The 15307-nt window shown below is 40.7% G+C and overlaps 1 protein-coding gene across 2 annotated transcripts; it reads left to right on the top strand.

Moving 5' to 3' along the window:
• Positions 1 to 831: 831 nt before the first annotated feature.
• On the top strand, positions 832 to 15264 carry LOC145490547 (putative helicase mov-10-B.1). Of its 2 annotated transcripts, none has more exons than XM_081469653.1 (18): positions 832 to 960; positions 1909 to 2398; positions 3139 to 3377; positions 4190 to 4433; positions 4829 to 4918; positions 5186 to 5348; positions 6003 to 6148; positions 6612 to 6791; positions 6921 to 7065; positions 7613 to 7774; positions 8597 to 8709; positions 8877 to 9082; positions 9752 to 9935; positions 10361 to 10592; positions 11425 to 11607; positions 12119 to 12207; positions 12759 to 12874; positions 13346 to 15264. In XM_081469653.1, the coding sequence occupies exons 2-18, from the start codon at positions 1917 to 1919 to the stop codon at positions 13411 to 13413; spliced, it is 3042 nt and encodes a 1013-aa protein (XP_081325779.1). In that variant the 5' UTR covers positions 832 to 960; positions 1909 to 1916; the 3' UTR covers positions 13414 to 15264. The 2 variants fall into 2 exon arrangements, with proteins under 2 accessions (XP_081325779.1, XP_081325785.1); XM_081469659.1 differs by having other exon boundaries at positions 833 to 960; positions 11425 to 11517; positions 13346 to 15263.
• The last annotated feature ends 43 nt before the right edge of the window (positions 15265 to 15307 follow it).

Here is a 15307-nt window from a genome sequence, read left to right as displayed (position 1 = left end):
GTTACCGCACGGGAAACAATTTTTCATAAGAATAAATGTCAATTGATGGATGTCGGTGTGAAAGCCGCTCCAAGTGTTGTTGATTTTGAAGGCCCTGTTCACTAATGTACGAATGAGACCAACTTTGTAAAAAATGGGTGTAAAACTGAAAAAATTAATGAGCAGCCCCGCGTAAGTTTTCTTCCGAAACACTGATGTTACTAAAGGCCCCCCCCCCCCACTAAAGGGTTTCGTGAGCACTTACTCTCGGATCGCAATTCCCATATCTATAAACATCTTCAGGGTTCTGAGTCGTGTAAGAATCTATGCTCTTTTAATTGTTTTACCATCTTAGACTCGGCTCTTACTAATTTCCAACTTAAGATCAAAGAAGCCCTTGATATTGAATGGGAAAGACCCGCGTCGAATAAACAACTCAAACATGTTAATTTAACACACCTACTTTATTAACTATTTGTATCCAGTATTTTTCAAAGATGTGCACTCGCACCATTTTTGTATCCCTCAAGTATTATGTACCTTTTTCACTGATTTGCACTATTATTCTACATTTTGTAATTTACACCTACTTGTTATCTACCTTATATAAAGTCACTCACTTGTAAACATCCTTTAACTGAAGATGGATACTGAGTATCCGAAACATGTCTTACAAATTTAAACGGTGTGTCGTCCTTTTTAAATGTTTGATTTCAATCTTACTGCTACGAAAATTTGGAAATAAGTAAATGAATTACAATAATTAGAGAGGAAGCCACAGCAGCATTTAAATTGGCCGCGCGTTCCAGACGACGGTCTCCTCCGTCAGTGGTTGTAGCTTGTACGCATAACTACTTGATGTAACAGTCATGTTAATTGCGCTCTCCGAACACTCAAATCGAGGCTCGTTTCTTAGAAATCTGACGTCAACATGATACCGAGAATTGCTGCTTGCCGTGCTTGAAATACCCACATTTTGAGGTGAGTAGAATGTCTTGAAAATATATTTATCTACTCACAGGTTAGTGAAATATTTTTATAACAAGAAAGTAACCATTGGTCAACTCTGTAACTCACGATCGCGGGGAATATTGTGAGCGAAGAGAACGAAATTCATTATATTCGAGAATTTTTATCATCGTATTTCATTTGTATATACTGATAGGTCCTGATAATTTTGCATATAACGAATCTTTTCCTCAGACTGTATCTACTAACGTTTACGGACAAGTTCCTTTTAAATACGAGTATTAAAATGTTATTAGCGAAATACGTATGTACATAGGAACATTTGCACTGTTGCGTTACAAGTTTGTGACAAAATGGAGGCGGGTTCTGGCGACAAATTGTTTATATTCTCGCTAAATTCATAAATTTCTATGAAATCTTATTTGAGGCAAGCAAAAATTCAAAGAAATTCTTATCCCAAAATTGTCGCTAAATCTCGGTTGGGAGACGGCTAGCGAAACAGCCAGGAGTCCATTTGATAGGGCACAACATAAGCTGACATTTATAGCAAGATCTATGTTTTCAGGCATGAGTCGCTAGTCGGACTCCTATTTTTACTGCTTAGAAGTTCATAAGCTCACTGTACTTGATTCAAATCGTTCCTTCTCAACTTAGAATAATGAAATACACAGATCCCATAAAATAACAAACCTAATGCTACAAGCCGAAGCATGTTTGATTTGACCCGGAAGTGGATCTTGCTCAGATTGCAAATTTTGCTGATGCAGGCCGCTATATACTCTAAAAATAACTCGGCTGACGTGACAATTTTTTCAGTGACAAACATAGTTAGTAGTTTTCGCCCTCTCGTCTGACTGAATTCAAGAAATGCAAACTATTTGAGTCATATCGTAACAACGACTTGATAAACAACGCTTAAAAGATCGCAGAGTTCTCAGACTCATTTAATTCTCTGTACAGGTTACAAGATGTTTCGCCGCGGTAGAAGACAGCCCTGGCGGGCTTCTGGCAGATCTTTAAACGATGAGAAAAGTATAGCCCAAACATTTATCCAGTTTCTTGAGAAAAATAACTTAAAGAATGATATGGCCGAGTCTGAGTTAAGGAACATATATCAGTCGCAGTTCTGCTTGCAGCATCGTACGCCGACTGCTCCTTTCCCAAGGGTCCTTAACGCACTCAGATATCATTTAAACCTGTGCCAGCAACTCGGAGATCGCGTTATTTTTGGTGGCGGAGAAGCTGCGGCCCTTCAGATGCTGTCCATTGACGATCCTGACGAGTCTTGTTCTGAGGAAGATGAATTTTCCAAGCTGATGAATCTGGTGACGCCTCGCTGCAAGATTTGTAAGAGGACATTTAGAAATCGTGCTACCTATGAGAGTCATCTGGCTACCGTCACTCACCGTCAACAGAGTATTCTAAAAAGTATTCGGCAATCAGTAGAAAGGTGAGTATTATCGAGCCCGCGTATGCACACAAACCCAACAAAGGTTTACCCCGGCCCTGATATATTTCTTGTTTTTGCCGCCACATTCGAAGTCATAATATAGAGAATCAGTTTACAAAGATTTTGAGGTACGTAAAGCCAAACTGTTGTACCTCTGGTACATGGTTATTACTGAACGCTTTATTGCAAGTGTTTGTACATGTGGGTCGGTGAAAATCAAGAGCAAAGAAAGGTTTTTAACCAGGCGTCGCCTGGGGAAAGCCGCTCCGGTTTCGCAAACTAATTTTGCCTTTTCTCAGGCGGCGCCTCGTGGATTAAATTAAAATTAAAAGTTTTTTTTCTCTTCGCCGGGATCCCTCTGAAGTTAAAACTGAATTTAAATCGACGTTTCGGCTTTTTAAAATATAAATCAAAATGGCGGATTGATGTCTCTGCTTCGCAGCCGCGCCTTGAGACCTATCGTGACAGTTACGTGACACACCAAATGTCAGGATATGTCACGATATGTCTCAAGCAACACCATTAGTCGTCAGATTAGCACTGCTTTGACCAAAAATGCGTCGAAATCACTGAGATAGTGACCTGTTAAGGTAGCTGTAGGTCACACGAACCTCAGTCTTTGTGTGACTTTCGTCCACTTTTTCTACTTCCATCTCTCTTGGAGCGCTGTTTACCACAAAAGCAAAAGTGTCGGACTCACTGAACTCTCTGAACATCTTGGTTTGTTTTGAATCCAACAGGGCAGAACTTGTTTGGGATAAAAATGGAATACAGGTCACGTCCTTGCCACCAGGAGACGAAAATGGCGTGATTGAGTTAAGTGTTCAGAGTGGAGTGCGGGACCAGATTACTTTGATTGTGGAGAATAAAGGTACTGAGAAAATAACATTGAAGGATATCACTCTCCTGTGGAGCGTCAATTTCTTTGATTACTCAGGCATATCACATATTGGCTTGGATAAGGGGAACCTAATGCCAGGTAACGCTAAAAAAACGTTAATAACAAACAATTTAAGTGAAAAAATAAATTAAATAAAATAATAATAGTACCAAGTAACATTTTGATGACTCTGTTTGTTGCGTTCTCGTTGCCCGGCCAACCTTGTTCGCTCTTTTGCGGGCGAAAATTCTCCAAATATTGATCCCGCGCGGTTTTCTCGTTATCTATGACCAACATTTGTAAAAGAATTAACTTGCAAGTAAAAGATTCTTTATCTGCAGCTCGCAGGTTACTTTTTCTTTTTCTTTCCACCTGGCTTACTGGTGAACGTTCTTTTCTACGAATGGCTGATTGACTCAGCTCAACAACCAAAGGAAAAGTAGTAGGGCTTTGTTATTAATTAAGATTAGTGGGCCTTCTTAAGCCCCGGCCAAACGATCGTAACATATCGCAACATTATTGGCTCAGTATTTGCAAACCCCGGCCAAAAGATCGCAACATTTCGACGCAACATATTGCAACATTGTTCGGCGCAACATGTTGCGCGCGTTTGGCCACGACGTGTTGCGACATGCTGGGTGTTACAAATCGAACTAGTGCGCATGCCCGGGCGTAACATTATTGCACGAACCTGGCCAAACCAGTACAACACTATGCAACATCCACAAATGATGCATAAAAAATTTGACCATTTTCAAACTTGACCCAACATCACCCAACACGTCGCAACACATCGCAACAGGGTGGCCAACTTTTTGCGCCCAACAATGTTGCGTTGAAATGTTGCGATCGTTTAGCCGGGGCGTTACCTTCTATTTTGTTAAGTTTTCTTTTATTTTTATTTTTTTCAGGTAGAACAAGTGTCTTTGAAATTGGTTTTAGACCCCGGAGTGAGTATGGATACTCGTATGTTCCTGGTGTGCTGACATTCGAGCTTGCAGATGGAAAAGAATTTCATATCTTGAGGTTTTTAGCCGTGCAAGTTGTCAGTGATCTGTTCGATGATCTTAAGCCGACTTCAAAGTACCAACCCCCTCGCAAAGTACAGAAAGTTCCCTGGGATGTCAAAACCACACCAGGCTTACAACTTCCACCGTAAGTTGATTGACACCCCACTTCCCGCTTCCTTTACCCTCATCTCACTCGCTCATATCAGTAGCTTAACATCGAATTGAACTCGAAAGTCTCGTACAACCTATTCGAAAACGATGGTGACACTTCATGGGAATAAAGATAAAGAGCAGATAATGAAGCAGTGGACTCGTTCACTCGAGGATGACAATAAAAATAAAAGCGTGCTTGGAGGCTATTCTTTCCAACGAACGTAAATCTTACGTGTCTCCAAAGAGCCCATATTCGACGTTGTAATAGACCCGTAGTGAATACATATATATTTAAGTGTATCGTGAAAATCGGTTGTCGTAAGGCAATTTACCCTTTAAGCACAGAAAGTGGTTAATTTCCTCTCATCTCCGCTTTTCTGTATGTAGGTTGCAAAGAGATGGCCTGAAAATGGAGAGGTTGGACCGTTACGAAATTCCTCCCACTGTCATGGCGCAGCAAAACCGAGATGGACTGAGGTAAAGCGTACAGAGTAGCGCATAGATGATTAACTTGCTTCCCTTGGGAAACGTTTTTCATATTCATTGCTTCAGATATATGTGTTTCGTAATAGATGGTATTTAAAATCTGTAAAGTCAGCGCGTGGACGACTAGAGATTTAGAAATCAGTTCAAAGAGTGAGGTGTCAATGTGAGCTGTATACGATACCCCCCAAAAAGCTGTAGATAATGTCCCAAAAATAATATTAACTGGAAATGACCACTGCTCAATTTTTGTTTTAACAGGGACAAGCTACAGAAGCCGCTGAATTTTGACAACTATAAAGACAAATTTCGGTTACTTCTGCAGTTAGAAGAAATTCAAATGCAAAAAGACATCAGGCATTACGATATGAAGGAGGTAGAGTTTGAGCAAGATAGAACTGACAGAAAGTTCCTTACCTTAGAGGTGAGTACACATTTAAACTGTACATGTTTGAAATACGTTTTTCTCAGATTTGATCCCGACCTCCCGCCCTGTTGTATCCCTTCATTCTATAGGAAAAGGAATTATTTTATATCAGAAAGAAATGTAAAAAATGTTTTTTTTTTCCATGACGTTTTTACCTTAAGCTGAGATTTGTTTGTTTCAGTGTCAGTAATCGAGTGACGAATATCTACGGGACTCCTAAGGGTGTTATACGTTCCAGGTCACTCATCTTAGAAAAAAATCATTTTTCTCACGTAAATATATCCAGTTCATTATTTTGGAAAACATTTTGCTGGGCTACAACGTTACAATTCACGTCAAATGAAAAAACAACCCCTGGCAGTTCTCGCTTCACTTGTAATAGTGGCAAAATCACGGCTCAAGCGCAGCTACCTCAGTAAATCATGTTTAAAAGGAAGACAGCCATTTGACCAGTTCTCATTTAAAAAAATGTGGCAAATAGTTGCGGACGAAAATACCCTACAACCGTTCTATTGCTGGTTTTCAGTGTCACGCCATTCAAAATAGATCAAAATAAAAATCTAAACCGTTCAATGGATAAAGTCCAGAATCTGGGAAGGGCGTGTGCGAGTGTGTGGGATTATCGTATATAACGTTAGTATGACTTAACAGGTACCAGGCCTTGCAGAGAACCGTCCATCAGTGTTGCGCGGCGACAGAATCTATGCTTACGAGCATGGTATATGTCAACGACGTTATGAAGGGATTGTACATAAAGTTCAGTTGCTGAATGTGAAACTTGGGTTTGACATGAAAGAGTAAGTAATTGAATTGCTTTGTCAATATTTCGATACATAAATTAAGGTTTCATTTTAGCTTCGTTTTGTCGTCAAGAACGCGACATAATGTTCGACCAGGTATTTTATCCGGCTTCTACCCGTTATTAGTATAAATCTACTAGCGTTCTATCACGGATGCCGTTCTCTGATTGGCTACGCTACTCACTATCTATTCTGTGATAGATGATGAGTAGCGTAGCATCGTGCCCTTGTTAACAATTAACGGCCGCTTCTTGGCGTTTTCGAAGTGTCTGTGAAGAGGATTTAGATAAAGTTTTGAGCGACTAGTAGATTTATACTAAAACAATTAGATAGTTGACGAGGACGCAGCCCGAGTCAACTATCGGGCGATAGAAATCTCGAGCTCATGATCTAATTGTTTAATATCACACGTGTAACCATGTTTAAAATGTTGGTGTGTATGTGGGTGTATTTTCAACAGAATGCCATACGTGAGAGGGAAGAAGTTCGACATCCAGTTCACTTATAATCGGCTCACAGTGAAAATGGAACACCGTGCATGTGAGCGGATTGCATCAGTGACCAGGCCGGAAATGCGACAAGTTCTTTTCCCTCAACAAGAGAGTCTGGTTCAAAGAGGAGAGATTGACAGCCAAATCAGGTAAGTGATTGTTCAAGTAAAATTTACCCCCAGAAATTGAAGGCTTCAGATTAATGTGAGAAACATTGATTGCGTAACGAGGCGTGTCAGAGATTTCATGATATGGTTAAATCGAAATTTATATTTTAGATCTTTCTACGATCGTAATCTGAACGGTGAACAGCAGCAGGCAGTACAGAAGATTTTGTCAGGGTCGTCACGCCCTGCTCCGTACCTGGTGTTTGGGCCTCCTGGAACAGGAAAGACTGTTACCTTGGTAGAAGCTATCAAACAGGTCAGAATTTTTCTTGGTGGTTTTCTCATGATCATTTCTTCTCCGACAAAATTGATTAGGTGGTGCAAGGTCTGAGCTTCTTGCCTTCATGATTCTGCGCCACTTCAGGTATCGCCATCGCAGTTGGGGAACAACCAACCGGTTGATGACGACGACATATCCCTGAATTTGCTGTTTTCACAACACATACCTGTTGGTGATTTGTATGTATGTTCTAGCGTTCTGCTACGAATGCCGTTCTCCTATTGGCTAGATTATTCACTATCTAACCTGTTGTAGATAGTTAGTAGCTTAGCAGTGTGCTGTTGTTAACAAAATGGCGTCCTCTTCTTTGCGTTTTTGAAGTATCTGTGAAGTGTCTTGTCAACTCTCACGCGTGTTAATCATATGATGTGCACTGCTCCCCTTTATTGTTATTTTCTTTACGGCGCAATAGAGAGCAGAAACAATACCAGCGCTTCAAGGAACGTTTGCCATAAGCCTCACTAGTTTCCCGACATATGTTTTGTCCGCTATCCTCTGAGGGAAGTTTCTTTGTCACACTTAGGTGCACAACCAGATCGATTCAAGCTTTATTCTTGCGTGTGCGCCTGAAAACAGTGCCGCTGACCTGTTGGCGGAACGTTTGCTGGCTCACATCGATAAAGGCAAGATATTCAGGATGTATGCTGCATCCAGACCTTGGGACTTTGTGCCACAACCTCTCAAGGTAAAGTTCGAGTGCTGGAAGTGGAGTTTTTTACTCGACAGTAAATATTTTAGAAAACAGCCCTGCTGAAATAAAACGTGCACTGCACACTACGGTGGCGGATCCAGTGTTGTTCGAAAGGGTTGGGCTGAGTAAAGAATGGCCCTTTCTTGATCGAAAAAAGGGGAACGGTACGGAATACAGGTGGAGCCTGTTTTTGCCCCAGTAGGGGCAAATGCTACTCCACTTAGCTTAGGCTGGTTTTTATATAATCACTGGATTTGCTTGCTTTTAACTGTCATCGCTTTATGTATCATTTCTCATGTCATTTTATATAAGTAGACCGTGCAACGCAGAAAATTATTCAATAGGCCCTTTGCACAATCCGGTCACATGGTAGGGAATTAAATTATACTGGGACGCAAGTTACGCAGTGGGACTTCCAAAACAAAGGAACTAGTACCAGTCCAGCCCGACTTTCCTTTGTTTTGGAAGTCCCATTGCGTAACTTGCGTCCCAGCGTAATTAATTCCGTACCATGTGACCGGATCCTACAAAGGGCCTATTTCTGTATGGTTTGTGTATGCTGGAAAATTTCCTACCCATCGGAGCTTAAAGTCAATTGAAAAGAAGGTTTCTAAGGTAACACGAGTGAAGGTATGAAAGAACCAAAGAATGGAAGTTGTGATATCAAGAACAAGTGCCGGACAAATCACCTACAGGACTATGATTTCATCGTGTCACTCTGTCAATGTTCCCCTGGAGTATCTAAAAGGACCATCAAACAATGGTCATTTTCCATTGCCTTTGATAATGCATAATTGATTTATTTTTCATTTACAGGACGCGCGAGTAGTGAATTTTGATCCCGTGTGGCATGAAATATTCTACCCGTCCAAAGAGGACTTGATGAGCAAGTATCGTATAATTGTCACCACTCTGGTCACCGCAGGAAGGTAGGTACTAACATTATGACGTGTTTTCTAAAAATATACGAGGACGACTATTTATCAAATGAAAACAAATAAAACAGAACCAGCCGATTTCCTCTCACCCCCACCACCACTACCATCTCCCGAAGTGTGCTGTCATAATGCTTCACGCCGTCTTTTTTTGTACCAAGGTTGGTCTCGGCGAAGTTTCCTCGCAATCATTTCAGCCACATTTTCATAGACGAGGCAGGGCATGCAACAGAACCCGAGTGTATCATCCCTGTAGCGGATCTCCTGGACCCTAATCATCCAAGGGGCGGTCAGCTGGTACTCGCTGGAGACCCCAAGCAGTTGGGACCGATTCTCAGGTCACGAACCACACGGGAATATGGTCTCGGTGAGTATTTAAAACAAACTAAATCAGGATAAAACAGACAATCGAATCTTGACGTAGCTACTGAACGAATAAGCGTAAACCATACACTTTGAATCAGCGGTATATTTACTATTTCCAGGCATTTACAATGAATTACGTTGAGCTTAAACGCAGTTTTGAACAACTCACATGGTAGAGGAGAAAGGGAGTTCTGGCGACCTCCGGGAATAGCGACTGCAAGTGTTGCATTCAAAATGGTTTCCATCGTTTTCCGTACACTGCAAGAAAAGTAGAAACACAATTTCTGTTGTATTGAATATTTTAATCCGAAGTTTATTCTTATTAATAAGAACGCAGAAAATGGCCGTAATAGAGTCAAGCCACTTTTATTTTGATGGGTTACATGTCCCTGATTGCTTCAGTCGATTGGCCCTCAAACCGTCCTTGACCACACCTAGAGTGCTTTATGGCAGTAACCTACACAACAACTTCCTGTTTTCTATCTCTGGTCGTGAAAAAAGAAACCTATCATAGCTGTCTATATTCTTTCCATAAAAATCCACAGCGGTTTTGGCCACTCCGTGCGGACTGCTTTAACCGTCTTGACCTTTAGAGATCCCTACTTTGCAAACAACCCATGGTGGCAAGCTACAACAGATCACACTCAATACCAATGATTTTGTTTTACAGAAACATCACTTTTGGAACGACTGATGACGTCATGCAACACATACTCACGTGATCCCCGCGGGAGTTACGACTCTGATCTGCTGACGAAACTTGTGAACAACTATCGCTCACATAAGAACATCATTGAGATTCCCAATGAGCTGTTTTATGACAACGAATTGAAAGAATGTGCTGGAGATTTTAGGTGAGATTATTAAAATAAAATACCTATAGTCTCAGTCAGGGAAAAGCTCTTTCCGTTAAACATGTCTGGTAGATTGACCGACTAAGTAAATGACTGGCGGACGGATGGACTGACCGACTAACGGACGGACGGACTGTGATTGATTGATGTAGTGTTGCGAATATTAAAAAACCCGTCAAACTTGTAACAATCAATATGGATGAATATGCAGTCTTACCCGGGCTCCAAAGCAAAGGTAGGCTCACTCGACTGTACTACATCCAAAATAGGAACTAGTGTCTTTTGAAAATGGCGAGGAAAAAAATGACAAATAGAGGGATTAAACGACACTTAAAATCATTTACTAAAGACGAAGTGCCCACGAAGAGTGGAGTTATATTGGCAGTATAATTCCATTGACTGACATAAAAATTTCCAATGCACAGAAACGTGATGCTCGACTGGGAGCAGTTACCGAATAAGAAATTTCCGATGATCTTCCACGCAGTGTACGGTAAAGACGAGAGAGAAGAATATAGTCCTTCATTCTTTAACATTCCTGAGGTAGACACTATAGAGCGCTACCTGAAGATGCTGCTCGATGACAATGTGAGGAGCAGACGATTGAAACACTTGAAACCAGAGATGATTGGCATCATTTCTCCTTACAAGAGACAAGTAAGTCGATCATGTGGCCACATTTCAGCAACAGCCACGATTACAAAAGCAGTAACAACATCAAGCCAGGATTAGCTAGGATTGGAATGGCGCCACTTTGGAGCGAGAATTAATTTCCGTCATATTCTGTGATCGCCATGTCTTTCGCTCTACTCCTTCGGGAGATTCTATTATGATCGATAAGGACTGTAGCAAAAACTATAATAGGGTCTCCAACACTTGTGTTGAACATATCCGAAAGGAAACGAAAACTCAGTTATATCATTGAAACATAATTTGCGAATAAGAAATGAAACACAGTTTCTAAACTTGTCAAAGTCATCAAAACTTAGCCTCTTCCACACACCTTCAGTTAGTTGGGGCGCAGGACAAAAAAACGGCGAGCGAAAAAAGGAGAGAGAGGCTTGGTCCGTTCCCACGACGCCCATCTCCCCTAATTTTTGGCTCGCTATTTTTCACGTTGCGCCCCAACTAACTGAACACCTGGAAGAGGCTATCTTCACCAACCAATAGCGTAGCTCCATCTTTCTGTATATAAACCACTCACAACCCACAATTCCTCGATTCGCTCCGACGAAGGGCTAACGCTCGAAACGTCAGCTTTCGAATCTCTTTACGGTGGCCAATTCACATTATCAACCCAGTTGATAAAACCAAATCACCCTATCAAAACTTTGCTTTCCCGCGAACGAGTTAAAAAGCGTTGTGGAAATACTATTGGCTACAGTTTTCATAGATGTATAGTGACTAAATCAAGATTGGTAACTGCCGAATGCTGTCTGCTTCATAATATGTCAATACCCAGTGGTGATTTCTTCCCCCTCTTGGTTAGGTTCAGAAGATTCAGAAGATGATTGAAAAGAGACGGTTCGGTGCTGGGATTAAAGTTGGCAGCGTGGAAGAGTTTCAGGGACAGGAGAGAAGAGTGATTATCTTATCAACTGTCCGAAGCACTAACAAAGAGTATCTGGATATGGACAGAGATTTTCATCTTGGATTTTTAGATAACCCGAAGGTAACATTACATAACCGGAAGTGAAATCGGTCGTTCCAATTTCCAGTGAATGATCATTTGTTCTTAGTCTTTCTTTTTTTGTTTAATATCCTAATTCTTCTAGTCACTGCTTTGAATCTGTTGAATATATTTCTTGCCACAGGAATATTTAGCTACTAAGTAGTGCACACCGGCGAAGTTCTTTCAATCAAATTTCTTCTTAGATTTAAAATGATAGTTAGATGGTGACTTTCTCGCTTTCTTGCTGAACTACACGTAGTTCATCAACAACAGACTGTAATTTGTTGAAGCAAAATGGCTGACTTCCAAATTTTACGGATGGACATACATTCAGAACTCTGATGAAAAATGTCACTTCTTATCGTCGTATTTTTGCAACTTACCACAAAATAAAGGAAAATTTACCTCAAGAGGAATCAGCTCGCTTTCAATTGTTTCAAAAGCATTAGAATCAATTGGGTAACGTTGCCCAGCCGTAAAACGTAAAACCTCCTCTCTAATTTTCTTTCAGAGATTCAATGTGGCAATTACTCGTGCCCAGGCTCTCTTGATCTTAATAGGGAACCCAGACATGCTTTGCATGGACACCAACTGGACAAGGTTAGCCGTAGACGTTTTCCTTCAATCCTAACTGAGTATATCTTTGCGATAAAATTCTGAGAATGAGGCATACTTGATTACTTTGATTGGTACATTTGACGACTGTAAAAATCGCTCAGCAGGTTTATTTTTATCGTTAGGTTTATCTTTAACTGTTTTTTTAACAACTTAACGATTATGGCACAGAAATTATAATTCCCTTTCTACTCCGGAACTTTACAATATAACATCAACATAATGCTATTACTATGCACGTTGACCAGAAGCAACAACAGATCTTAACTGTTTAGTCTCATCCATACGTTTGGTTGGTTGCTTATCTTAACATTCCTCTGAAGCTGAGATCAATGAATGAAATAATCAAAATGAAGTTTAAAATAAGTAAGTACATTATTTCCTCATTCCAACAATAATGGCGTATTGACTGGCAAAAGTGATTCTTTGTTTGCTTTGCCGTTTTGAGTTTGGTAATCTCTCTAATTGCTGGTCTTCATATGCTATCTTAGTTGGTACTTATGAGAGTTTTAAATTTTAAATGTTATGAATTCTAGGCTTTTAGAGTACTGCACAGAAAACGACGCCTGTATTGGAGTAAAAGGAAAAAATGAAGTTGGCAACATAGCTGAGACTCTAAAGAAACTTAACCTCTACTCAGTGACGACATCAGGTGAATAGCAATGATAGTCTTTTAAACCTTTTGTTGTTATTAAATCTCAAGGGTGAGCGCAAACTGCGACTTTCTCTAACTGGTTGCCTTCGACGTACCGATATGCGTTGTTCTTGAGAGTCTTTTACCCTGAAGGTGCTTTAAATAAGGTGGAGATGATAGGCTCAAGTAGGCCATATTCGTGTTCTCGGTATTGGATTGGAACTAGCTTGGAATGGAGGCTCATGTGGGGGAATATCATTAAAAGAGATTATTGTCATTTGCATTTGAAAAGACTTCCCGCGTTAGCCTCAGTTGCAAGCTAGTTCCAGTCCAATACGGGGAATACGAAAATGAGCCATTGAAACTGAGCATGCCCAGCACGCTGTTGACGCTGACATAACGTTAGACCTTTGTAAACAGCGCCACCCATGCAAACTTCAACTAACTAAGCTGATTAGTTGACTCACAATTGCTGACTTTTTGTTTCAGAAGCTGATGATTCGGACATCAGTCAGCGTCAACTTCAAGAACATCCAGAGTGGACTAGGCACGAGTAAATTTGATCCATTCCAGACACCACCTTGTTGTCAAGGACCGTGCGCAAAGTACAGCGGCAATGGGAACATCGTTTGTTTTTCGATATTGAAGATTGAATTTACCGGACTTGTTTTTTTCTCTATTTTGTTTTACGATATCTCAGTCCTCTTACTCTCGGTTTTCACCAGTCATGTGATCAAAACTAAAAATCGTAACCATTCAATAAATGAATTCAAGAATCTGGGATATAAAAGATGATTGCTATGTAAGCAACCTCGCCAAGAGTCGGGTTTCTGCTGTTTTTCATTTGCCCGTTATTCTCAGAAGTGTGTCACCCAAATTCAAAGAGCTTTGTGAAATAACAAAAACATCTGTCGTTGAGTTTCGCTATTGAAACGAAAATTTTTACTTTAGAGCTCCGACACATTGAAATAAATGCTTCTTCTAATGCAAGCACCGTTTATTTAGCCAAAACTAAAGCGGTAACTCATCTTTTGACCTACGCGACAGTCTTTTCGGGCCGCCATTTTCATGTCACGCAACGCAAAAGCTTGGAGTGCTCTATTACAAAAAGAACTCTGCCGAGCTAAAACATTGTCAAACGTCACGTTCGTATAGGGTCTTTTATCTGATGAAACTAAAACCTCAGAAGGAGAGATAATTTCTAATTTTGGAAAATGACTACGTCACATGAAACCTGTGGCTGTGATACTTGTTAATAATTTTCTCAGTTATATAATAAAGATAAAAACAGTGTTATTAAGGTCACGGTTGGTGAAAATAATAAAACAATGTCAAGACAAGAAATCAGTTTAATTCCAGCAGTAATAAAACAGACTCTCTTCAAGAACATGACATAAACCTCTCTTCGTGTATGGACAAAACTGAAAGGCTTCCATGCTAATTATTGTTCAGATTCGCTCAGAAGAACGCAGGATTATACTACCTCAGCCATTTCCTGTTTTTCTTAGAATCGGCGCGATCTCTGCTCTTCCCGGAGGTAAAAAAAAAAAAAGACTTGATTTCAGAGACACATCACAAGAATTATAATTGAATTTGTAGCAAAGCCGTTCACAAAGTTTAACTTTAAACCTATAACGTTAAAAACATGCTCCAGTACAAGTCGGGGTAATGACCCCAGTAGTGTACCAGATAGAACAAGTGACTACCTACTTCCGCCTTTACTTGAAGGTCTTGAACATGAAATAGATGACCGAAAATATAATAAGTAAGAACCTCTGTACGAAGATGCACATTACTGAGATGTACATTTCACTCCAGACTAATCGGAAAGAACAACTGCTAACCTATGTGAAAACGAAACTATACGCGTCGATAAAATTATGCTGCTTGCTAACAAATTTACAGCACAGTCACGCTCAAGAATCAGGTCGCAGTTGCTTGATATGCTCGATCGCTTTGCCAATTTCTTCGATATTGAGCCGAGCCAAGAGATCCACAGTGTCATGGATCATTTCCTCTTTCCTGATCAATGCGTGCAGCTCCGCTTCAACAGCTCGCTTTTTCTCGTCATCGAACCAATCTTTGAAAAGGAAATCTCCGCTTTGAAAATTTTCCGCGTCGAAATGCTTCCACGTACGTATTCCCGTAAAGGCGATTACGAACGATCCCGCGGGCACCGTGCGGAGTTTCTTGGCGTCTTCCTCCCAGCAGACCACTCGAAGACTCCCACCGCACTTGTAGCCGAAGCCAAAGTGAAATGCACCTCTTTTGTCCGAGAAACAAACCAGGGTTTTGGAGTCGATATCGTCTTGTTTGGCAAGCATCACACCATGTCCAATATCTTGAACACTTTTACCAAGGATGTGCAACAAATGCAAAGTATCCATTAGCCGCAGTTAGAGTTCCAAAAGTCGACAGAGTGGAAGTGATTTTTTATGGTAATTTTAAGCG

Source organism: Orbicella franksi, chromosome 1 (genome assembly GCF_964199315.1).
Source record: "Orbicella franksi chromosome 1, jaOrbFran1.1, whole genome shotgun sequence".
Lineage (NCBI taxonomy): Eukaryota > Metazoa > Cnidaria > Anthozoa > Scleractinia > Merulinidae > Orbicella > Orbicella franksi.
This window is presented reverse-complemented; position numbering and strand designations above follow the sequence as displayed.